This window comes from Hemitrygon akajei, chromosome 11 (assembly GCF_048418815.1).
Source record: "Hemitrygon akajei chromosome 11, sHemAka1.3, whole genome shotgun sequence".
NCBI lineage: Eukaryota > Metazoa > Chordata > Chondrichthyes > Myliobatiformes > Dasyatidae > Hemitrygon > Hemitrygon akajei.
Window position 1 is genome coordinate 32,600,637 of NC_133134.1, and position 26,862 is coordinate 32,627,498.

Genomic DNA, 26,862 nt, shown 5'->3' on the forward strand with positions numbered 1-26,862 from the left:
ACATGTTTATATTTCTGAATTATTCACCAACCACTAACTCTTTCCCTTAGGTGTGCTCCAAACTTAAAAGTACTTACCAATTGTTCCACTCGCTCATAAAAAAGAAGCTGTGGAAAAATTAGCTTGACCGGTTCTACAGCAAATTTAGTTTTTCCATCACTCAAGTTCTCCAACTCAGCCAAACAGAATCGGAAATGATCATATGCATCACATGTAACATCCATTTTTCTCAATGTAAAGTTTAGTCTGAAAGAAATTATGATTTTATTTTAATAAATTCTCACACTATTAAGCTACTGTTAATATTTTTACAGGTGTGTTAAAATAGATTGAAATGGTGAGAAAATATGAGGAGAATAATTGGTTAATTTCACACTTTTATAAGATATGCAGTTGCCTATCCTGTAAGGATGTGATGATCTTAAATCATGTGTCTTCACAGAAGACTGGAATCTCATATCGTGATGGCATATTTGGAAAAACACCTTTATGAACTGGAGGTAATGTTCCGAGTTTAACACACTGCCTGGGAGCACTTTGCTTGCTGCATTCACTGCTCATCACGTGGCTCCTTCTTTATTGAGGAAATCAATCACAGATTGAGAAAATGTTTTATAACCCACCTCGGATGAATTTACATATATGAACTACCATAGGGCCTCTCTATTTCTGGGATCTCCAACATTTCAATTATTTGCCATCATATGCTGTTTGTGAACAAGGATTCTATGACTCGCAAATTCAATTGGTCTCATCCACCATTTCAACTCTTAAAGGAAACGTTCTTATTTGCAAATTATATTGGCTAATTCTAAATATATCTCAGTTATCTTACAAAAATGTCTATTTAACAGACCAATAAATCACATCTAGTCAAATTTTTAAATAAACATATGTCAAGTACAGAATCATATACAGTATATGATCAAATATATGTTAATGGAGCACAACCATTAACAATTCCTCTATGAAGACAGTTGACAAATATTCTATGACAGTCTATGGCAAATATTCTTTATGGATATTTCACTCATTGCTCCATGTAAATTTCCACCTTCCTAATATTTAATGAAAGGACTAACAACTACATTTATATTTGTTTTACTAATGAATTGACTCATGAAGGAAAGCTATACATTTAACCTGCACTGTCAATCAACCCCTGGTCTGGTATCTTTCACTGTTAGTATAAGCTCTTAAATGGTTGCAGGAATTAATCCAATTGTAACTTGATCATGTAACTTGATCAAAAGAAAATTGAGATTTGCATTCTGTAAAATGTGATATCCTAAAATAACAATTAATAGTGCAAAACATAAAACTGGAAAACTGAAAAAAATTATCAGAAAATTCTGACAACTCTGGAACAGCACTATGATGTAATTATTATGAACATTAATTTGTCTTTGGTTTGTCACAATCACAAGTCTTCAAAATACCCAATACTTTAATAATAGTGGTCAAATCTTTGAAGATTTTCTCTCAGTTCTTGTTGAAATTGTTGCAAGCAATTTGGTATTTGTGCAATGGCATATTAGGAAATTGAAGCTGGTGGTTGCATTAAAAGCAGTGGATGAAGTTTCATGGCTTCAGCAACTTTGAAACCCCTGACCATTGAATTGCCTGAGTTTTGGCTGTTTTATTGATAAGCTGCTGCATTTGTCAAAATAATGTTAATGATGTCTTGTTACCCAAGTCTATTTTGATCACTTTTCTTATTTCTTAACTACATTATTTCTTAAATTTACAAAGATATCAATGACCACTTCACTGATCTGCCACTCTCTAGCAGAGTGGAAGGAAACAAATAGCCTGGATTGATAGAAACTAATCTGTAATCCCCTACCAGCTGTGGCTGATTTACAACTTACAGACCTTTTTGACCCCAGCCAACTTCACTGGTATTCTTTTTTATACACAAATGGTCCATAGTAGACAACAATAAATATAAGCAGAAAAATAAGAAAAAGAGCCATAATACCGACAAAAACATAAAGTGATGTCGAGAAGAGAAAAAAAACCATAGAAAAGCAGAGTGTCAGGTGATATGGGGAGCGAGTATGAAACTGGGCTTAGGTCCAGGGTTCAATCAGCCATTGCCTTATTGAATGGCAGGACAGGCCTGAGGGTTGATGGTAGTACTTCTGATGTTACTCATGTTCTCATTTTGGAGTAAAGGAAATAAAGTAACATAAATGGAAAAAGCTCTGGGCACCGAAGGGAGAAAAGAGGCCACATTTTTCTCAATAGTTCATGACATATGAAGGGTTCCGGCAAAGTTATTTGTTACCTATACATAATCTCCCCTGAACTAAGTGATTCATTAGGTCTTTCTAAGGGTAGATAAGAATAAAGCACATGGCTATTTATGTGGTTAATAAACACATAAATGGCACCACATCCAAGCCCTATAGTAAAGCTGTCAAGAGTTTCATATCCAAGTTATAGCATAGGTTCTCCATCATACTGATATGGATCACTTATGGACACTTTTATAACAGCCCAGTCAGTTATTTTGAAAGGTCATCTTAGTTGTTTATATGGCAATGTTCACAAATGAATTATCCTCAGCAGGAAACCAGTCCCCACCTTGATGTAATAACACTTTTATGACTTGCATTAATTAAAAAGTCAACTGCCGATCTAGACTAAACTTTAATGCACAATAAATAACGTTATACATAGGTTTCTGGTGCATTTCCTCTAAGATTTTCACTCCAAACTGCAAAATGTAGATACTGCAGTTCCTACAAGTTGTGTCTTGTAAATTTCTTTTCTGAACTTACCTTTTCTCTACAGAGAGATATAATGTGCTTCGATTTCTCAAATTGCTCAAAATTCTGTAGATTGTCTGAAAAAATGCATCTGTCAAATCATCATCATAGAATACTGTAATACAAGGAGGGAAGGAATACAATTACTTAAATGTACATGGTATTTAATGGGATGCTTTACAAACAAACTTAATATTAAAATGAGCCCAAAATGATTCAGCTAATTTGGGATAAAGACGCCACGGCAATCTCAAAGAGCACTTAAATCCAATGGGAAAAAAGCTTCAATTCAACAATAAAGAATAACAGGAAATTGGTGGAAATCATTTGCTTAATCTCATCGTTAATTCTGGGATGAATTTGGTTGGGATTATTTATTGGATTTATTGTAATTTATGTTCATGTTATTACAGCTGTAACACACTAGTGAACCAATTGTGGTATAGCTCAAGTTTGGGGTTAACTATTTCAGAATAATAGAAACATTTTATGATATAAGCCTCAAAGCATATTACTGCTAAAATTGTATACAATGGACAGTACTAAAGTTCTTTCTTTGTTAAGTGACTGCTGGCAATATTCAAATGCAAATAATGGTGTTCAGAACTCACAGTCCAAATCTGTGAACAGTTTCTTCTGAAAGCCCAAGGACAGTCAAACTTGGAAATCAGGAAGACATAATGTGAATTCCTTGCTCTTCCAGAAGCTTTGATGTAATAGTAGCTGTGCATCTGTGTTGTATTTTCAAGATTTAAATCCATTAGACAGAGGGGGGAAAGCTAGGGCAGATATGTTTCACTTATTTCTCTTTATTTTAGTTTCAGAATATGATTCAGAACCCAATATCTAATTCTGTTATACAATTTTATGAAAGCAACACTGAAAATCGCAGGATATTTGCCTTTTTTTGTAGCACTTACTCAAATATTCAGGTTTTTCTCATACATTATTCCTGATCAGTTACTATAACATGATTCCACTGTGTATAAATTTTCTTTAATAACTCACACTGTGGCACAGTAATAAAATACAAGCTATTTTTATTTTCCTTACTGCTACTGCATATAGCTTATGTCAGTTTGAAGTCTGCAGTGTGTGATCAAGTGACTATGATCCTGATTGCAACAAACAATCTGCTGGAGAAACTCAGTAGGTTAAGCAGTACTGTGGGTAAAGGAAATGTTGACATTTCTTGTGTCTCCAAATGTATGGGCTAGAATGGCCACCTTCCTTTCTGATGCACAAATATCTTTAATTGAACTATTCAATATTTTAAATATTTATCACAGTTCCCTTACCAGTGACAATGAATTAAAAAATTATTCTTTTCATATATATAAAAGCTGGTAGCCAATGATAGTCATGCCACTTATGGCTATATTTCTAATAATTTCTAGAATTTTCTATGAATATCCATTTATTCACCACAAGGATTACATTGCCAATTATTTTCATGATATTATTAAAAATACACTGTACTAAATAATGCAAGGTAAGCAATAAGAAAGACATTTAATTAAATGTAAACTTGAAAAGCGGCTTTATGGGTCAATCATACAAAAGGCCAAATTATATGAAAACTTCCAATACAGTGTAATCAGATAAAAGCAAGATGATAGCATTTGTTCTGATTGTTCTCGCTACAGCTGTTAGTAGGCAATACTGCTTTGACAGTAATATAACCATTTTTGGAATTCAGCATTCCATTTAGCACCCTCCTAAATATGCATAATGCAGAAAAGAATCACTTCTGCTACCACTTAAAAGGATCAATCATTATTTTTAGTTCAGATATAGCTGAATTCACTTCCCTATTTCTAAATCATGCAAATGTTTTCTGGACTTACAGAGTCATTGCATCATACAGCATAGAAATAGGTTCTTCGGCCCAAATGATTGGTACCACCCAAGATTACCATCCAAGCTGGTCCCATTTGTCAACATTTGGCCTATAACCTTCAAAATCTTTCCAATCCAAGTAGCTGTCCAACTGTCTTTTAGAAGATGTCATTTCAACCGCTGGATTCCACATTGATGGCACATTTTGTGTAAAAAATTTGCACTTTCAATTCCTCTTAAATCTTTCCCCTCTCATCTTAAACCAATGCTATTAGTTCTTGCTATTCCAAATGTGGAAAGAAGCCTGTGTGCATTCAATCTATCTAGGTCCCTTCTGATTTTATACACCTCTATAAGTTCACCTCTCAGTCTTCTAAGCCCCAAAGATTAAAGTCCTCGACTGTCCAACTTTTCGTTATAACTCAGTCCCTCAAGACCTGGCAGCAACCTTGTTAATCTCTCCTGCACTCTTTCCAGTTTAATAACATCTTTCCTATGAGCAACCAAATCTGAACACAGTACACCAAGTACAGTCTCACCAAAGACCTGTGCAACTGCACCATGAGCTCCCAGTTTTATACTGAAGCCCAGCATGCCAAAAGCCTTCGATACCAGCCTGCCTACCTGTGACTCCACTTTCAGTGAACAATGTGCATGTTCATCTTCTGTTTTACAACATTCCACAAGGCCCTGCTGTTCACTGTGAAAGACCTACTTGAATTTGACTATCCAAAATGCAACAGCTCACACTTACCTGAATTAAATTTAATTTGTCATTCCTTAGCCCACTTTCTCAGCTGATGAAGACTCCCTGTAATTTTTGATAACATTCTTCATTGTTCACTATAGAACTTATCTAAGTGCAATCTGAAAACTTAATAACCATGCCTTGCATATTCTTATTGAAATCATTGATTCAGATGACAAACAATAATGGGCTCAGCACTGACCCCTGAGGTACACGGGTTGTCAAGAGAGGCAATATTCAGTAATTTCTCTGTGTCATCTCTAGCCATGGGCACGGTCCCAGAGGACCAGTAAGTAACTAATGATGTTCTAATAGTATAGAAGGGAAATAAGGATAATCCTGGAAACTAATAGACCCAAGTCTCGTATCAGTGGCAGGGAAGTTACTGGAGAGGATTCTTAAGGGTAGGATTTATGAGCAAATAGAAAATCATGGCCTAATTAGGACAGTCACCATGACTTTGTGCAAGGCAAATCATCTGTAACTAACTTAGATTGAGTTATCAAAGGTGTTTTTAAAGGTAGAACTATGGATGCTGTCAACATGGATTTAAGTAGGGCCATTAACAAGGCCCTCATGGGAGACTCATCTGAAAGATTAAGATCCATGGTGAACTGGCCATTTAGATTGAGAATTGACTTACCTACAAAAGACAGCAAGTAGTGGTTGATGGAACTTATTCTGGATGGAGTTCTATGACTAATTGTGTTCCAAAGGGATTGATACTGGAACCTCTGCTATTTGTGACATATACAAATAACCCGGATGAAAACATAGAGGGGTGAGTTAGTAAATCTACAGACAATACAATTGATGGTGTTGTTGAAAGTGTAGAAGACAGGCAAAGGATATAGTGAGATATAGGTTAGTTGCAGTTACGGGCCAAGAAATGGCAGAAGGATCTAAACATAGCCAAATGTGAAGTTTTGCACTTTGGGAGATCAAAGAGCAAAGCCCTTAACATTGTTGATGCACAGTGGGATCATAGGGTCTAAGTTCATAGTTCCCTGAAAGTGGCTACAAATGTTGATAGGGTAGTAAAGACGGTATAAGGCATGCTTGCTTTTATGAGTTGAGGAACTGAATTCAAGGGTCAGGAAGTTATGTTGCGGTTTTATAAAACTCTATGTAGGCTGAATTAGGAGTATTGTGTTTGTTTTTGGTTTATAGGAAAGATTTTGAGGCTTCAGACAGGGTGCGGTAGTGGTTTACCAAGATGCCGCCTGTCACGTGATAGAGGGAGAGGCTGGAAAAACTTTGGTTGTTTTCTCTGGAATATCGTAATAGAGATTTATAAGATTATGAGAGAGATTGATTATAGGATTACGGGAGCTAGTAATTTTTTCCCAGGGTTACAATGTCTAATACCAGAAGGCACGCATTTAAGGTGAGAGGGGTTAAGTTCAAAGTAGATGTGAGGGGGAAGTTCTTTATAGATAAATAGTGATGGGTGCCTGGAATGTGCTGCTTGGGATGGTGGTAGAGGCAAATACAAAAGAAATAACAAAGAGAATCTTAGATAGGCAAATGAATATGCAGGAAATGTAAAGATCTGGAGGAAGATTTTAATTTAATTGGACATTTGATCACTACTGTGTGCCATGTTCATACCTTTTAAGAAATCAACAGTTCCTCTACTGTAAAGTGTATATCCCCATGACCTCCCCATTTACCTTTCCTAGTTCAGAAGTGTTTCTCCATGGTAAAAACAGAAATATTTATTAGGATATTACCCATCTCCTGCAGCATCACATAAAGGACTCTCCTTTGGTCATTAGAAAGTAATCTCTTTCTAGTTACTCTTATTTCCTTAATATATTTATAAAATCTTTTTGAATTTTCCTTAAAAGTTTTCTGCCTATGTTATCTTGGTTTAATTTGCAGTGATCTACAAGAAGTTTAAGCAGAGGAGCTTAATTCATAAAAGAAGATGGATTGTGAGGAGAGAACAAGCTCAGGATTCCAGTGATGGATTGTATCCATTCCTCCACACGGTTATGAGACATTGCTGCATCTGTCCCTTCTGTATATTTGCTTTCATGTTTGATTGTATTCTGCCTTATCCTGACAAACCTTTATACCTTCATACCTTTATATCAAATAGACTAGGTTACTGCAACACACTTTTTACTGGTCTTCCAAAGCATTCTATTGACAACCTTCAATCTATGCAGAATGCTGCTGCTAGACTTTTAACTAAATCCAGGATGAGGGAGCGTATCACGCCCATCCTAGCTACTCAGCTTTGGCTTCTTGTATCTTTTAGAATTAATTTTAAAGTTCTCTTATTTGTTCTTAAAGCTCTTAATAGTCTGGGACTGGAGTACATTGCAAAATCACTTTTGTTTAATGATCCTGCTCTAGCTCTTGGGTCTTCTTCCACCAGTCTCTTAAGTTTAAACAATCTTGCTCACGAGTATTGGCAGGTCTGTTTTTTTTTAAACTATGCTTCTAAACTGTGGAATCAATAACTATAAGGGATGCAGTTTCAGTTGACACTTTTAAATGCTAGCTCAAAACCTATTAATTTAACCTTGCTTTTAACTGACATCTTTTTCTCTTTCATTTTCCCGTTTGCACTTTATCTTATTGTAAAGCACTTTGAACAACGTTGTCTATATGAAAAATGCTCTGTAAATAAGTTGAAATGTTCTTGTTTTCATTATTATTATTATCCTGCATGGGAGAGGTGTGTGACATTGAGTAATAAGGCTATCATGATTGCAGTTGACACAGTGTGCAAGCTATGCTGACAGTGAGACTTGAGTATTGCTAAGTATGGGAAAGTGGTGTGGAGCACGCTAATATTAGGCACGAGTCCTGACTGAAAGTGATCGGTATTGGATGAGTAATGGAATGACCAGAAGTTATTAATGGATGAGTTTACTTGACTAATCCCAGGACATTTGAAGCTATTACCAAACCTTGACACTTGCATCAGATCACTGAACGTCTTGTGACACTATATTCTACATGATTTCTTGAACTTGCTGTACTGCAAATAATGGACTCAGTGGGTCAAAAGGCCAGATCCCATGTTGTTTGATTCTCTGACTCAAGTCTCAGGAGAGGATCCCAATCTTTGCTTCTTTGTTTAGGCTTTTTATACATCTGAACATTTCTGAACTTGCTTTCTCTTACATTATGTTACTTCTCAATTTTCCAAGTTAGCCTCAGTTGCTAAAATAAGGACAGCCACAATTTGATATGAAGCTAGTTTCAAGCAGTGATAGCTAACTTCATTTGCTAGATATTGGTCTCCTGCTGAAAAACATAGTCAGTACACAAACAATTACAACTGGATGAATGCTATAATCATTATAATTAGTAAACTGCATTAAATTGGTGTGGTGTACACTACAGGAGTCAGGTAACATGATTATTTTTTGGAGATAGTAAAACTTAGCTCCATAAGCTATTAAAAAAGTACCAATGGAGGGAAAAGTAGTGAAATATGGTCATGAAATTTTGGAATGGAAGGCCTAAATTTATTTAACTTAATCAGATACATGATAACTGCTGAAATATTACCATTATGTAAGAAGAAGAATATTTCTTCAAGAAAAAATAGTAAGAGCTCTGGATGATGCATGGCCCTTACTTCCTACAGCATTATTGCCAAAAACAGAAGTCTATTATACTTAGTATATTGACTAACTGCACTCAGAAAGTAGATTGTTTTCCACATCTTTTAAAGAGAGTGAAACTTTAGGTATTATGGATAAGGAAATGATCACAAAATAAACCACCATCCACGAGGTGTATTCCAAGGTTTCCAAGAAAACATTACATTTTAAAAGATAAAAACAGTTCTGCAGTATTTATATTTTAATTCAAAGCATTGTAAATACAGAACAGGACCCTCTTACCATCAGCAGCTAGAAGCACATCAGTCTGATCATACAATTGAGCTATTTCTTCTTCCGACCAACAGTATGGGCTTTTACCTGCAGTTAAAAGATAATTTAAAGCATAGCACATTATTTTAAGAGATTGCATTTGTAACTCCTATTTTAAAAATAAATGATATTTATGATTCTGAATCCAATTTTACTTTGGAAACAGAAACCTAAAATTGAAAGGAAAATCAACAAGAGTTTAACAATTATTATTGGCAACTTTAGTGCATAAATTATTTAACTTTTAATACATAAATTATTTCTAGGATATGTTTAACATAAACAATGGTATTAATTTCATGAACTAGTAACCAAACAAAAAACAGAACAAGTCAAATAGATAGCAAGACTGAAAGGTTAGAAATGAACTCCAGAAAGTTAAAAGAATAAAATCCAGTGGCACCATGCAAAAAGAGGAAGATACCTTAACAACAACTTGTGTTTATAAAATGTTATCATGGAAAAAGATCTCAAGGCACGAGTCAAAATTGGACAAACAGCCAAAGGGACAATGATCAGGAGATGTTTGGTCAGTAAGGTTGATTCCATGCTATGATGGATTAAAGGAATGTTTAGGAAAGGGCAAGAGTTTTAGCGAAGAATTCAGTGAATGCATCACTTCATTGTAAAGGATACAGCTGTGAATAGTTAAGCAATAATAGAATTAGGACATATGGAATTCTAATCAGAAAAAGAACAGTGGGTGCAGAATTATCAGGCTGAATGTCACTTGGATAAAGAGAAACACGCTCAAGAAAACCTAAGGCGTTGGTTAAGAGCTAACAAAGACTGAAGGATTGGATGTGTACACCAGAGGTTAGAAATAGTTGAGATGTATGGAGAATGATTGATGGAAATTATGTTGCTTAGAGATGCAAAATATATATGATTTCAGAATTAGATGAGTTGAAGTAGCAAAGGAGGCAGTTATATTATAGGGCTGGGGAGAATGGGATCTTTGTGCACTGAAAGAAAAGTTAAAAGGAGAAGATGCTAATTGGGGTATAGAAGTAAGAGTACAGAAATAGAGTGAAGCAAGTTGACACCTTGAACTCAAATGACGAAGTCAATGAACACTGATGGGTTTCCCAGTCTGCAGGGAAAAGCTCAGAATATAAATTTTTAATGTAATACAGAGAAATTTTCACTTGAATGGTGATATAAAAATCCAATTAAATAGAATTCTTACCTATGCAAAATTCACTTTTCAGCCAGTCTAGTTCTTTCACTTTTATTTCACTTCCTATTATATAATACATAGTACAAAATGTCTCAATTAGGAAGTATATAAATAATATACATAATATAAATGATGTCAGAGAAGAGTAAGTTTTTATGTGTAACTCCTCAATTCAGGATCAGCTCCTTCATCTGAACAGTCCATGAACCCATAAGCACTACTTCATTATTCCTTTATAGCATTATTTATCTATTTTTAATTTATAGTAATTTTATGGGTTTGCATTGTGCAGCAACTACAAAAAAAACTGTGTCATATAGGACAGCGGTAATAAAACATGATCCTGAATCTGAATTACAGAAGTGCTATTTGACAAAAAAAGAAATCAAATCCTTAGAAAGGAGTGACAAAGGATCTGATGTTGCAGAATGCTTATGGGTAGTTAAGAAACTGCAAGGGTAAAAGACTGTGAATGGAGTTATATACGGGCCTCCGAACAGTAGTCACAATGTGGAGTACAAATACAACAGGAGATAGAAAAGGCATATAATAAGGGAAATGTTATATTGGTCATTTTGGATTTCAAGATGCATGCAGATTTGGAAAATCTGACTGGTGCTGAATCCCAAGAGAAGGAATTTGACAATGTGTACAAGATGGCTTTCTGGAGCAACTTATGGTTGAGCCCACTAAGGCAAAGACAATTCTGAATTGGGTGTTGTGCAATAAACCATATTTGATTAGAGACCCTAAGGTAAAAGAACCCTTAGGGGGAAGTGATCATAATATGATAGAATTCACCCTGCACTTTCAGAGAGAGGAGTAAAATTTAGATGTTTTAGTATTACAGTTGTGTAAGGGTAACTGCAGAGGCATGAGAAAGAAGCTGGTCAAAGTTGATTGGAATGGGAACACTAGTAGGGATGACAGTAGAGCAGCATTGGCTAGAGTTTCTGGGTGCAATTTGGAAGACACAGGCCACTAACAATGTGCCACACATAAGCCTGCTGAACAAGATAAGAGTCTATGGTTTTACAGGAAAGATAATAGCATGAACAGGAAGATTGGCAGACTGGAAGAAGGCAAACAGTGGGAATAAACAGAGCCTTCTCTGGTTGACTGCTACTCAGTAGTGGTGTTCTGCAGGTGTCGGTTGTTGAATCCACTACTGCTCATGTTATATGTAAATGATCTGGATGAAGGATTTGATGGCTTTGCGGCCACGTTTACAGATGATGCAAAGATAGGTGGAAGGGCAGGTAGTGTTGAGGAATCAGAAAGTCTGCAGACTTGAACAGATTAGCAGAATTGGCAATGAAGTGGCAGAAGGAATACAAAGTAAGGAAATATATGGTCCTGCACTTTGGCAGAAGGAATAAAGGCGTAAATAATTTTCTAAAAGGAGAATGGATTCAGAAATCAGTGGCGCAAACGGACTTGGGAGTCCTAGTACAGGATTTCCTCAAAGTTATCTTGCAAGTTGAGTTGGTAGTAAGGGAGGCATATGCAATATTGACACTCATTTCAAGAGGACCAGAATATAAAGCAAGAATGTAATGCTAAGGCTTTTTAAGACATTGGTCAGACTGCATTTGGAGTAATGTGTGCAGTTTTGGGCCCCGTATGTAAGAAAGGTTGTGCTGCCATTATAAGAATGATCCTGGGAATGAAAGGGTTAACGTATGAGCAGCATTTGTTAGGACTCCTGAGAGAATCATCAGGGTCTCTCTCCCCCACATCCAAGACACACACCAGAAGTGCTGTTTAAGGACCCCTCCCATCTGTTCCACAATCTCATTGATCTCCTACTGTCACACAGAAGGCTCTGCAGTAGAAGAATAAGGTCTGTGAAACAGTTTCTTTCCCTCAGGCTGTGAGACTGCTGAACGCCCTGCTATCACTCAGTACATTTTATTTATGACAGTGCCAGTAGCAGTAATAGTGTTGTATATTTAACTATATGTCACATTGGTACTTTATGTCAACTTGTGCATCTACAGAATAGCTTTTCATCCGTTAGTATAACTGTGTTAATGTTATTTTATGTGCTGCATGTGACATATGCACTGCGTTTTGCACCTTGTTTTTCTGGGGAACGTTGTTTCCTTTAGCCTTACACATAGAATAGAGAACAGTACAGCACAGGAACAGGCTCTTCGGCCCACAATATTATGCCAAACCAATTAAATTAGTAGTGAAATGGCTAACTAATCTCATCTGCCTACACAATGTCCACATTCTTCCATTTCCAACACATATATGTACCTATCTAAATGTCTCTTAAAAATCTCTAATGTATCTACTACTACCCCAGGCAGTGCATTCCAGACACCCACCACTCTGTGTAAAAGTCATGTCCCTCACATCTTCTTTCAAATTACCCTCTCACCTTAAATGCATGCCCTCTGGTATTAGACATTTCAACCCTTAGAAAAAGATCGATTTATGCCTCTCATAATCTTATAAATCTCAATGGGTGCCACGATAGCATAGTGGTTAGCCCTACGCATTGGAGTTTCGATTCAGTCCTGACATCCTCTGGAAGAAAGCTTGTACATTCTTCCCGTGTGCACATGGGTTTCCTCTGGGTGTTCCAGCTTCCCCCCACAGTCCAAAGACGTCCCTATTAGTGGGTTAATTGGTCATTATAAATTGCCCTGTAATAAGGTAGATTTAAAAAGGTGGGTTGCGGGGTAGCACAACTCAAAAGGCCAGAAGGTCCTGTTTCACGCTGTATCTCTATATTTTAAAAATCAGATCTCTCCTCAGTCCCTGCCACTTGTTATAGATCTACCTGTCAGTTCACCGGCAGATGGTAAGAGTGGGCTCCCTCACCTCTGCCCCTCTGACCCTTAACACAGGTGCCCCTCAAGGCTGTGTCCTAAGTCCCCTCCTTTACTCTCTGTATACTCATGACTGTGTCACCAGCCATAGCTCCAGTTTGCTAATTAAAATCACTGATGATACTACATTGATTGGTGTAATCTCAAATATTAACGAGGCAGCCTACAGAGAAGTTATCATCATTCTGCATCCTCTCCGAAGTCTCAATATCCTTTTTATAACATGGTAAACAGAACTGTATGCAATACTCCAGATATGGCATAACTATATTTATAAAGCTGTAATATAAATTTCTGAGTTTTGAACTCAATGCCTTAACTAATAAGGCAAACATGCCATATGCCTTCATAACCATCCCATCAATCTGTGTAGCCACTTTTGGGGAACTATGAACTTAGACCCAAAGATCTTTCTGCTCTTTAACACTGTAAAGGATCTCACCTTTAACTGTACCATCTTTCTCTTTGCATTTGTACACTTCAAGTGGCCAAGTTAAACCCCATCTGCCATTTCTCTGCCCATATCTGCAACTTATCTATATCCTACTCTTCTGCCAGTCTTCTATGCTACCCGTAACACCACCAATCTTCGTATCATCTGCAAATCTACTAACCACCCCCCCATCCACATTTTCATCCAGGTCATTTATAAACATGACAAACAGCAGAGGTCCTAGTACAGATCCTGCTGAACACCACTAATCACAAACCTCCAGGCAGAATAAGTCCCTTTGATCACTACCCTTCCTTTTCTATGGGCAAACCAGTTCTTGATCTAAACTGCCAATTCACCACAGATCCCATGTATCTTAATGTGCAAGGTTGAATGACAATGAACTTGAATTTGACCTTGAAGATACAAAATTAAAAACTACAAATGGCTAGACCACAATTGAGAAGCACAGAAATGATTATAGCTCCTTCACTAATTTAATTATTTTCAGATCTATTTTCTCTAAAACTCCTTTTTACATTCTTCTCCAGTAATTATTCTTATAGCATTTTCCACAAAAGCTTATGTTATGACAAATATTCAAAAATTGGTACTTTATTAGTATTATACAGCACTTGGACACAACTACAGTATTTGTAAAGTTCTAAAAACTCAGACTGACTCATTGGCTCAAAATTTCCTTGCAGCAGCCTGCCATCTTCAGAAACAATATTTCAAATTTTCTGTAGCAATTGAGTTAACACTCTTAGCTTAATTATTAACCATTTAGAAGCAAATCATCACAATATGATCATGTAAAATATATGATTATATTTCTTTCAAAGATTTACTAACCTTAACTTACCTGTTGTCCCATAAATATGTTTGTTTGCAATTATATTTCGTTCGCACATATTCAGCAGATCTTCACCAACATCTGGAAATGTAAAATGTAAATTTAAGTCCATGTGCTTAAGACCATAAGACATAAGAGAATTAAGGCATTCAGCCCATCAAATCTGTACCACCATTCCATCATGGCTGATCCCAAATCCCACTCAAGCCATACGTCTGCCTTCTCACCATATCCTTTAATGCCTAGACTGATCAGGAAATGATCAACTTCTGCCTTAAATATATGCACGGCTTTGGCCTCCACTGCAATCTGTAGCACAGCATTCCACAGATTTACTACTCTCTGGCTAAAAAAATTCCTCCTTACCTGTTCTAAAATGTCACCCCTCAATTTTGAGGATGTGCCCTGTAGTTCTGGACCCCCCCCCCAATAGGAAACATCCTCTCCACATCCACCCTATCTAGTCCTTTCAACATTCAGTAGGTTTCATTCTTTTAAATTCCAGTGAGTACAGGCCCAAAGTTGCCAAATGCTCCTCATATGTTAATCCCTTCATTCCCAGAATCATCCTGGTGAACCTCCTCTGGACTCTCTCCAATGATAACACATCCTTTCTGAGATATGGGGCCAAAAACCATTGACAATGTTCTAAGTACGGCCTGACTAGTTCTTAGAAAGGTTCACCATTATCTCTTTGCTCTTATATTCTATTCCCCTTGAAGAGAGAATGTATCTTTAAATGATAATTGTCTAATGCTAAATGAGTATAATTTAAATAAGCATTTGCTGCTTATGGAATGTCAACAGTCATTGAGTCCAAGCTACTGTGAGGCCTGTACATTAATACTTTGTTTATCTGTTGCCAAGAGTGTACTTTCTCTAGGAATTCATCTCACATACCCAAAGGCCAAAGTGTTCCAACTGATATATATGTATATATTTAACTGTGCTTCAGCCACTTAAAGTTTAAACATAATGAGAGAGTTAGCCAGTAAGAATGTACTTTATGACCCTTGCATGACTCTAATCCTGTGACTGCAAAAAATAAAAAATTGCAGCCAAAGATTTTTATTCTAGAAATCTGGAAAGGGGCTTTAATCAAAAGTTTTCATTAGCAATCTTACTATTCAGTTAGTAAATGGAACACAACTTTTTGGACCCAAATTTCCATCTATTCGTGCAGGTGAAATCAGTGCTACTTTGTTCTACATGGATTCAATTCTTTCATTATAGACACATTGAAAGAGGAACAGAACAGCAGACATGTTAATGAAGCACAGTGGTGGGAGCTCAGCTATTAGCTACACTTCCTCAAGCAGAATGTGTAGAACAGAAACCTTTTGAAGTATAGACTATGCATGCACAGATCACACTTCAGTGAGGAAGCAGACATCCCTCAGTTCAAGATTGTTTATTGATGAACCACAGTTTCAATGTATCACCTGCAAAGCCTTTACAGTGGCTATTAACTAGTCTTCACTTTTTTATTGGATATGCTTCCATCCAGCCAGGCATCAGACATAATTAGCAAAGAAGCCATGATGGCTTGAATTGAACAGGACAGGAATAGAAAATTTCAGTTTTCTTCAAATATAATGTCTCCTGCACAACAAACTGAGATTCTTAAGAGTTTGTATGCTTATTGGTTTCTGAAGTGGGTATTTCATCAGTTTATTGGTTTCCTCAGTGGGTATTTTGGAGGAAGCCACAGTTGCACTGACCAAAGAGTTCAAGAAGGATAATGATCATGCAACTAAAGTTTCATCAACAAAGGTAATGTGAATCAGGAATGGAATCCATCACAAGCTCTCTGTAAATAATCTCCTCAGTGACGTGATTGTTTAACATTAAATCTTAAACAATCAAACTTTTACTCAGTGCAACAAAGTAGACAAATGTAAAATCCACTGTGAACACAAAATAGCTTGATTCCCATCAAAGAAACAACAAAAACAGTGAATCAGCTGCAGGGTTTTGTTAATCTAGCGAATTCCAGACAATGTTTCTGTACCAAACCCTGTGATCTAAGAACCAAAAGAGATTTGATAAAACTGTTTATTGTGTTTAATTGAAACATCATTTTTGAAGTAATACAATAATTTTCCTCTACCATCAACTTAAATATAAAATTTCTCTGAGTATTAAATGAAAAAACAAATCTTAACCAATTTCTGATAAAGTGATTACTTAAATCGTAGTTATAACTAACTAGAACAACAGCACTGACTAAATCTAGATATAAAAATACATTTTAAGCATGATTCCATCTCTAGGGTTCTTCAGTCCTTAGCAGCAGCTTTCCCTATGGGGAGAAAACAGAAAGTAAATTATTTGGAACCAGAAAACCAATGGACTATTTCACACTATCTGGTTACTGCAAGAAAAATAAAAGGAGAAAAGAAACAACTTCAAAAACTGTATTAAGTACTGAACTGAAGCACAAGAAATGCATACCTTGCCTTCCCTGTCAGGTGTCTGTATTTTTTATTTGTACAGTTCAGCAGTTCTTGAGACAGACAAATGTTGAAGAACTCCATCACCTCAGCAAATTAGCAGGAAAATTAGTCATCACAGTTCCTCCAGTTGTTGATCCACCTCATCAGATCCTCATTCACTAATTCTTTTCAGTTCTCTTGGTTTTCTCTTGTAGAATTTAGGTAGAAAGATTCAAGGCACTGAATTATTTTTCAACATGCTTTTAACAACATTGTAAAAAATTTATTTCAATGTTATTAATTGAAAGTTGATTTTAGGTAAATTTTAGAAGATTCTCACCACCTTTCTTCTAGTATATCATATTTATCTGAATTACAGGAGCTGCTTGCAACATTTTATACTTTTGCTGATCACAGACTCCTGATTTATCAATTATTTCTCCATAACGTTGATAGATCAATGCTCCACAGTCAAGAACAAAAGTGTAATTTATATTTTATTGTCCAATTTCTACCATTTTTAAGCACATTTTTCCAAGAATCTTGTATAATTCAATTAAACATCATGAGTCTTTGTTCTTCAATATAAATATTCAGTTATTTTGCTGTCCAACGATAAATTCAAAGCTACCCATGGCTTTATTTTTTTTAACCACTGACATGCTGTGTTCATGGATCCAACATCAATCCAAGAAGACCATCAGATCCTACTTCTTCAGATGAATATTGCTTATCAATGTTTGTGCTGTCACCATCCCCTTTTTATATTAACCTGAAATGATATACCATTTGTCAGCCAGCTAATTTCTTAGTCTGTCTAAAACAAATTTAAACTCAAACTATTTGTTCTATATCATCTTCATCTTTCTATAAGCTTACTGTCACCAAATTAACCTTAAAATACTGTTTCAATTCCTGAATCATTTGTGTTACTTCTAAATTTCAAAATAAGGAAAACAGCCAAACTTTTAGTTATATCTCTCCATAACAAAGAGTGAACCATTCATTTTATTGTCCATGTGTGACCCTTTCCAAGAAAACAATCAAATTAGTGCTGGTCATGTCTTAGGAAAGTTGTCCTTTTTAACTGTATTTCTTTCAGATAGTGGCCCAGGTCAAATGAGAACTTGCAAGCAATATTTGGAACAGAATGCAGCTCTGGCAGTACCTCCAGACGAACTGGACAGATCAGTATAAAAGGTTAAACAAAGAATGAGAGAAACAATGAAAACATATCGGCTCCATGCATCTTATTGGCCATACAAATCTATAATACTGGTATCAGTCTTAGAAACACAAGTTCCCTTATGCCCTGTGGCACCATTTAACAAGATTATAGCTGATCCTTACAACTTCATTCATATGTCTTAGTTCTACAATCTTTTAAATACCCTGTTTAAATGGCTGAAATTTGAACTGAGAAGAATAGTATTGATTTTCTCACCTTGCATAGAGAAATGATTCCTGACATTACCCTTGGATAATTTAGCTCTAATTTAAAGTTATGCCTCTTTTCTACATTGACAGAAGAAATAGTTTATTTGTATGGACACTTTTAATCATATTAAAGTATTTGAACTTTATTACCTACCAATCTACTGTACTTGAAGAAATACAATAGCAAAACAACCAGGCAGAAGTGATTAGTTTAACTGGTCATTTGATTACTAAGTTAATTAGTTAATCACAATGTTCTGTGCCAAAGAGCCTGTTCTTGAACTGTACTGTTCGATGTTCTAACCACTTTCCCTCTCCCAGCTATTTATTCTTGAAATTAATGAAAGATTACGCAATGGAGAATATCTTCTTAAAATCTTCTTACCTCAACACAAATTATCATCACACTACTGACTTGTGTCATGTGGATGATGGAGAGGCCTTGGTCAGAATGTATGTCTTCCACTGTGGGAAACCTAGTCTGTGAGCCACTGTCCATTTGTGGCCATGGACTTTATATTTCTGGTGCTGCTGAGTTTCAATGACGATTCCCCAAGATGTTGGGGGGTGGGGGTGGGGTGCATGGTGGTTATTGATAATTGTATAATATCATGGGATGTCAAGTATAATAACTAATTTTTATCTTTGGAGATGCTAATTGCTTGCACTTGTGTGGCGCTAACTTATTTGGCCACTTTACCAGTCCATGCCTCAATGTTGTGCAAATCTTGTGTACATGTCCATTTCGTTTGCTGAGAATGAAATCGAAATTTGTGCAATCATCAGCGAACCACTCTACTTCAGACTTTATGATGGAAGCATGGTCATTGATGAAGTAATTGAGATAGAGACCTGAGGATTTTTTGCATATACACTCAGTGATCATTTTAGTATAATTTGCTTGCTAATGCAGACAGCTAATTAGCCAAACATGTAGCAGCAACTCAATGCACAAAAGCATATATACATGATAAATGGTTCTGATGTTGTTCAGACCAAACACCAGAATAGGAAAGAAATGTGATCTCAGTGACTTTGACTGCGGAATGACTGTTGGTGCTGGATGGGGTGGTTTGAATATCTCAGAAACTGCTGATCTCCTAGGAATTTTACATACAATAGTCTCTGGAGTTTACAGAGAATGGTGTGAAAATAAAAAAACATCAATTAAGTGGCTCTTCAGTGGGCAAAAATGCCTTATTAATTAAGAGCAGTCAGAGAGAATGGCTTGCAATGGATGGACTACAGCATCAGGCAACCAAGAACATGAACTACCGGTAAGTGATCACTGTATTAAGTACAGGAGATACTTCCTGTTATTTTCTCCGTGAGGATGTCATCTAATTACGTCAGGCTGTGGTGCCTGGTATTCTCATCATTCCACTAAGCCTCCCCAATCCTCTCAAGGTCCACCATTGTTGTCAACTATCCTTTCTAGGCATCCAGGCAGCGATTTCATTAACTGCTTCCCATGCAACTCTATTTAGTGATACAGTGCTGAGTAGATTCTTCCAGCCCTTTGAGCCACGCCGTCCAGCAATTCCCGACAAACCGGAGTAAGCTTAACATAATCACAGGGCAATTTACAATAACTGGTTAATGTACCCAGTACATCTTTGGACTGTGAGAGGAAACTGGACCACCTGGAGGAAACACATGTGCACACAGGAAGAATGTACAAGCTTTCCTACAGAGGACACCAGAATTAAGCTCAGAATTCCAATGCCCTGAGCTTTAATAAGAGTCGTGCCAGCCATTACACTACTGTGGCATCCATGCCTCATACTAATGTCATTATTGGATTTTATATACACAGATTCATCACAACACAATTAAAAATAAATTGCAATGTTGGACAAATTAGAAAACATTTGTTCTCAAACCACTCAACTCACCCCCATGATATGACCATTTTAGGAACAGTAAGTCCTTACGCAGCTATAGTTGGTACAATTTCAAAACTTTCATTAATCATGGGTAACCAACACCAAACAAAAATCAATGTGAATTAATCATCCAAGCATGCTTTTTGTCTTACCTGTGCAATAAATGGTCTTTGCAACAGTTGCCATGACGATGCTGGTCATGCCTGTGCCTGCTCCTAACTCTAGAATCGTGTGGTCTTTGAATAGGTAGGTATTGTTTAAAATGTAATCAGCTAGAAGGAAAGCACCACGCCACACCTACAGTTGAAAAGATTGCAATCAAAAAATACTTCTTAAAATACATATTTTATTTACATTTTGTAAGATATATGTACAATACCTGCTTTCCAACATCCTCCAGTGCAGTACCCATTGTGTGTTCTGCAAAAAAGGAAAAAGTAAAATAGATTGTATTTGATAAGGCAACTTTTATGTACTATTCAAGATAAGCAAAACATTTATACTGCTCCTTTAAGGTGAACATAAATCTATAACTAACCTCACGTCACATACGGAGATGTTGCAAGTGACTAAAAACTTGGTCTAAGAAGTCACTTTAAGGAATGTTTCAAAGCGAGGTAGAAAGGTTTTGAGGCAATTCCAGAGAGAGCTTTTGCAAGTGAAAGCATGACAGTAGAACAATTCTAAAGTTCTCAACGATAGGGAATAGTATCTCAGATTGGCTGGTGGGGTGGAAATACAGCTCTATCAAAGGAGGTGTAAAGCACTTCTTTTCTCTGCTAGCCTGCAGCACCTGCCTAGCCCCCCACCACCCCGATCAGGGTCATGCAAAACTATGGGAGCAGGTGGTAAATGGTCATATAAGCAGTTGGTACATATCACAAGTCATGGATTACATGACCATAGATTGTAGGCAATCTCTGAAGAGTCAGGCAATCCCAGAAGAAGGCAATAGCAAACCACTTCTGAGGAAAAATTTGTCAAGAACAATTATGGTCATAGTTAGAGAAGGAAGACCATGATTGCTTATGTCATATGACATGGCACATGATGATGATGATGACGATATCTCAGAGAATTATATGGTTGAAGGAGATCATGGACATAAGATTATGGTCTTTTACATTATGATTTTTCACCTTATTTCCTATCTGCACTATCTCTGTAGATGCTGCACTTTATTTTGCATTTTATTACTGTTTTACATTGTACTACCTCAATGCACTTTGTAATCATTCCATTTATATGAACAGTATGCAAGACAGGTATATTCACTGTACATGTTATAATAATAAATAAATTTCAAATCATCCTTAGCAACATGACAGCATTTAGTCCTGTGTCTTCTATCCTCAGCTATATTAAGGTCAATTAGCGTTTGTGTCCTTCCAAGAGATTTTGGCACCTCCCAAACACAACACATCACCACCTCTATTTCTGAAAAATATACTTCCTACCATTAATCTCACCCACAAAGCGATTCTGTCGTCAGTTTCGTGTCTACCACACTTTAAAAGATCGCCATAGATCTCTGATGTGAATCACTGCATTCTACTTGAAATGACAATACGTCTCCAAGTACACAAAATTATAGGTACTTTTAATGATGCAAATATGAGGAAATCTGTAGATGCTGGAAATTCAAGCAACACACACAAAATGCTGGTGGAACGTAGCAGGCATCTATAGGAAGAAGTACAGTCAACGTTTCAGGCCGAGACCCTTCGTCAGTCCTGAAATATTAGTAAGAATTTTTTAAAATCTGCTTATCAGGCTCCTGTTCATCCCTGCCAGAACTGATGAGGCCCATATAAAGCAAGGAATAACAAGGGTAGGCTTACCATAGTTTATGTTAGTATCAGATACATATACAATGGATGCATTTTTCATCAATTGAGCAATTTTGCTCAAAAGGGAAATGCATCACAGAACAGTTAAAGGGGAAATACCTGCAGATAGATATATTAATATGACAATTTTTACAAATCTTTTGTTTCAATTCATCACTCTACTCAAAGGTTGACAAATATATTATGCAGCATTTGGCTACCAGTCATTATCTCTTCCTGATCTGGGCCATCATCTTTTATCGGCACTGTAAACGGTACAATCATGAAGACGGCACACCAACAGCTCTACTTTGTTAGGAATCTGAGGAGATATGTTAAGTCACCAAAGACACTTGCACATTTCTACAGATGTATAATGGAGAGCATTCTGATTGGTTGCATCACTGCCTCATATGGAGGGTCCAAGAGGCTGCAGAGGGTTGAATACACAACAAAATCCATCATGGCACAATTTTTTTCAGCATCAAAGACATCCTCAAGAATTCCACTTTATTATTCCTTTCTTTGCACTGTTTTTAAATTTTGTAATTTCGAGTAAATTTATGTCTTTACACTGAACTGCTGGCACAAAACAGCAAGTTTCACGTCATGTAGGAGTGATGACAAACCTGATTCTGGTTCCCTTTAGTTTGTCAAAATTCATAAGCAATCTTTTAAATTGGCTCAGCCTGAATTGAAATTGCACCAATAATTTACACTGCATGCTTTGACAAGAACTTCTGAATATCCAAAAGAATCATCTCTGATTTAACTCAGCCCTTTTAATTACCCTTAGCAGGTCCCCTGTGACAGGCACACAGCTAACCAGACAATATACAAATGGCAATAAATAACTGAACTATATACAGTATTCAGATGTACTTCAGTCTACACTTTAATTTTTAAACATATTTGTTCCTTTAATTGAACTACCTATGTCACATTTCAAACTTCCTGTCACTACGCCACCTCAACATGCCTACACTAGAAGGATATTATTAATTTCTATGCTTACACATAATTCTCAGCATTAATTGGATATAAAAATTTACAATAGAAAGTGATGACAGTAAGTCCATAAGCATTCAAGTAGAGTCAAATACTGTATATATGCACATTTTGCATTACACAATTGATAAAGAAAAATAAGTCTGACCGAATATCCATTCCAAAATAATAACATTACACATTCAGACCAACATAAAGGTAATGAATACACATTGCAAAATAAGTGTTTGACAAAACACAAGAAATTAAAAAGAGGTGTACATCACTAGACCCTTCAAGCCTGTCCCACTATTTAATATGATCATGCCTGATCTAAGTTGATTTCACATTTTTTTCTGTGCCATTTCTCTTAAATCCTCATTATTCTCATACACAATTCATATTCCTCCTGCGTATTCGCCAAGCTGACACCATGAAAACACTGAATTTTCCAATTTCAGGTAAACTACTTCTCTCTGTCCCTATTCTCTCTCCTCCTGATCTACCTATTTCCTCCTACATTCACCCAAGCTCCCCATTATCTGCTTCTTCCACTGGTTTCTCCTTTACCCAATGTCCATTCTACCTCCGCATGCCTATTATTTAATTAGATTAGATTCAACTTTATTGTCATTGTGCCGAGCACAGATACCAAGCCAAATGAAACGCAGTTAGCATCTAACCAGAAATGCAAAGAATAGTTCCATGTTCAATCTTCCTCTCCTATCAGATTCCAGATCTGCAGCCTTTTGCTGTCTCCATCTTGTCACCTCCCTCATGATTTCCACTCTCCCTTCCTTGACCAGACTGTTATCCCTCTTCACCTGGATTCATCCAGCACTTACTGTGCCCCTTCACTTCGCCTTTTTTATACTGGCTAACTCCTTTCTATTCTTCAGTACTGATGAAGGGGCACAATTCAAGACAAATTGTCCATTTCTCTCCACAGTGCTGCTTGACACACTCAGCTCCTCCAACATCATTTTTCTATAACTCCTTATTTTAAAATTCCAATCTCTTTGCAATGAAGGCCAAATTATTTGCCTTCCAAACAATTTGTTGTACCCATCTCCTGTCTTTTGTAACTGATGCAGCAGAACACCTTGAACCTCCATACAATACTTTTCTCTTGCAGACTCTTTATATGTATATAATAATTTGATCTATTATACTTGAGAGCCTGGCTTCATACTTTCCTATGTCAAATTCCATTTTTGTGATGTTTTCTTCCTTATTAATGATTACTTTAATCATCACACATTATTACTTTTACTTTCTTTTACATAATTTCCAATGTTTTTTCCTGCTCCCTTTCATATCATTACATGGTTTTGTATGGCGTCATTATGAAAGGTTTTGTCTTTTTAATACTTTTTAAATTGAAGAAATTGAGATCTATTGCTTCTAAAGTAGGGTTTTAACACTAATTTAAAATATTTTTAAATGTGGTTAATTTTATCATGTGTGTTTATAAAGAAAATCCATGTTCTAGGTTCCTCATTTATTGTGATTTCAAGCAGAATACAGTGGTTTACATTAGATATTTATAATAGTTATCCAAAGTATACTAGATAATTTGCAAACTTTAATGTCATTGCCCCAGAAGGGCTGCAGACTTATCATTCAAATAATCTAACATAATTGTACAATTATAAAAGCAATTCTGCAACCAAGTTTAAATAACAAAGCCAAAGGGCAAAGAAACCAGTGAACGGTCTTTTCTGCAACAAATATTAATAAGGCTAGCTATTCTACAACAAACACTTTACTCCTGCATTATCTACATAAAAATATATTTTAGCTAGCTTCGCATAAAATACAGGGTCCTCCTGTATTCAAATATAACACAACTAAAAATTCAAATACATTATTTATCTCATCATGTAATATCCTCATATCATGCAAAATACCATTTATATTGACTTACCTATTCTGATCTCATTGCAAACAGAACAATCTTCCTCATACTCCTCACTGAAAATTTCTTCCCCTTTACTTATTATTGTGGGATATACTATCTCTCGCCATTGATCATTTTCATCAGAATGAAGAACACCATCAGATCTTCTAATTACATCCAGATCTCCATCATCATCGAGCAGAACATTAGTGTTCTCCATTCTTGTGTCAACTTTCTTCTCACTATCAGCGTTGCTAATTAAATCACCTCTGGTTTCTTCATTGCTCAGGTGTTCCAAATCACCTTTGCTGTAGGTATTAACATTATGTAGGATTTTGAACTTCGACACAAAAACTGTAAATTTTAAAAAAAGGAAGTTAGAGTACTTTTAGTAATGTTAACCAACATTTTACCATTTTAAAAGCAGTAAAGTACAACCTTTCAATATCAATATTTTATTTGGATTGCTTGTGAATTGCAAACATTTAAAATGACTTACACTTTAAGATTTAGAAAATATTTCAATATTATATGAGATTGTAATAGAAATTGAGCACAGTGAATTAGACATACTGTTGTAATATTCAAAGGGCTTCCTATAAATTATAAACATTTTTCTTACTAATCTAGAATTGAAAGCAACATCAGAGCAATGTATAATCTCAAACAGTAATCCATTTTGATACATCCTTTTCAGAAGAATAAACTGCATTTCTGTAACCTGGAGAAACATTTTAAGTTTTCGGTCCTGAATTTTCAAATTAACAGATATGAATGTTCAATTTTTATTACAATCATATCACTTGAAAACTTGAAGTGCTGACTGTTAATTCCCCTCCACAGATGTTGCCTGACTTGCTGAGTTCCTCAAGCATTTTGTGTATGTTGCTCTTGAAAACTTTAGTTAAACAGCCAGACTGAAAGGGAGCACTACAGCAAGTGGGCATCATAGAATGGAAAAGTTTAGTTTTTGATAAAGCATCTAATTAGTCCCACTCTTCTGCTAGTTTTCCATTGCACTTAAAATAAGTCCTTTTTATGTAAAACTAACCTTTTATGAATAAATATTCAATTTGCCTCCACCAATCACACAGCTTTCCAAATCATGAAAAACAATCTGGATGATAATGTGTTAAACATGATTAGCAAATTTATGTATGACACCAAGATTTCCGGTGTAGTAGACAGCAAGAAAGGCTATCAAAGCTTGAAATGGGATCTGGAAAAATAGGCTGCAAAATGGCAGATGGGATTTAATGTAGACAAGTGTGAGATGTTGCACGTTGGAAGGACAAACCAGGGTGGGATTTACACAGTGAACAGTAGAGCAATGAGGAGTGCAGAAGAATAGAGGGATTAGGGAATACAAATCCATAATCCCTTGGTGTCACAGGCAGAGAGTGTCATAAAGAAAGCTTTTGGCATATTGGACTTCATAAATCTAAGTACTGAGTAAAGGAGTTGGGATGTTATGTTGAAGCTGTATAAGACATTGGTGAAGCCAAGTATGGAGTATTGTATGCAGTTCTAGTCACCTACTACAGGAAAAATATCAATAAAATTGAAAGAGTACAGAGAAAATTTACAAGGATGTTGCTGGGACTTGAGGACCTGAGTTATAGGGTAAGGTTGAATTGGTTAGCACTTTATTCTGTGGAGTGTAGGAGAATGAGGGGAGATTTGATAGAAGTATACAAACTTATGAGGGGTATAGATATGGTTAATGCATACAGCCTTTTTTCCACTGAAGTTGGTTGAGAATTGGGTTAAAATATTTAAGGGGAACATGAAGGAGAATTTCTTAACTCAGAGGGTG

General features: G+C 36.1%; 1 protein-coding gene and 1 long non-coding RNA gene across 3 annotated transcripts in view; one reads left to right on the forward strand and one right to left on the reverse strand.

Annotated features, from left to right (window-relative positions):
* Nucleotides 1-8,013, forward strand: part of LOC140735478 (uncharacterized) — a 28,515-nt gene extending 20,502 nt beyond the window's left edge. Inside the window, exons 2-3 of the long non-coding RNA XR_012100753.1 lie at nucleotides 443-500; nucleotides 7,246-8,013. This is a non-coding gene — a long non-coding RNA (uncharacterized lncRNA). The remainder of the gene's footprint in view (nucleotides 1-442; nucleotides 501-7,245) is intronic.
* Nucleotides 1-26,862, reverse strand: part of mettl22 (methyltransferase 22, Kin17 lysine) — a 37,765-nt gene that overhangs the window by 5,576 nt on the left and 5,327 nt on the right. For both annotated transcript variants that reach the window (XR_012100752.1, XM_073060587.1), the window contains exons 3-10: nucleotides 25,074-25,400; nucleotides 20,710-20,750; nucleotides 20,483-20,627; nucleotides 14,582-14,653; nucleotides 10,450-10,503; nucleotides 9,231-9,308; nucleotides 2,787-2,889; nucleotides 78-246 (exon numbers count right to left, since the gene is read on the reverse strand). Coding sequence is in view for 1 of the 2 variants with exons in the window: in XM_073060587.1 (XP_072916688.1) it covers nucleotides 78-246; nucleotides 2,787-2,889; nucleotides 9,231-9,308; nucleotides 10,450-10,503; nucleotides 14,582-14,653; nucleotides 20,483-20,627; nucleotides 20,710-20,750; nucleotides 25,074-25,400 (989 nt within the window). In the remaining variant the exon portion in view is untranslated. The remainder of the gene's footprint in view (nucleotides 1-77; nucleotides 247-2,786; nucleotides 2,890-9,230; nucleotides 9,309-10,449; nucleotides 10,504-14,581; nucleotides 14,654-20,482; nucleotides 20,628-20,709; nucleotides 20,751-25,073; nucleotides 25,401-26,862) is intronic.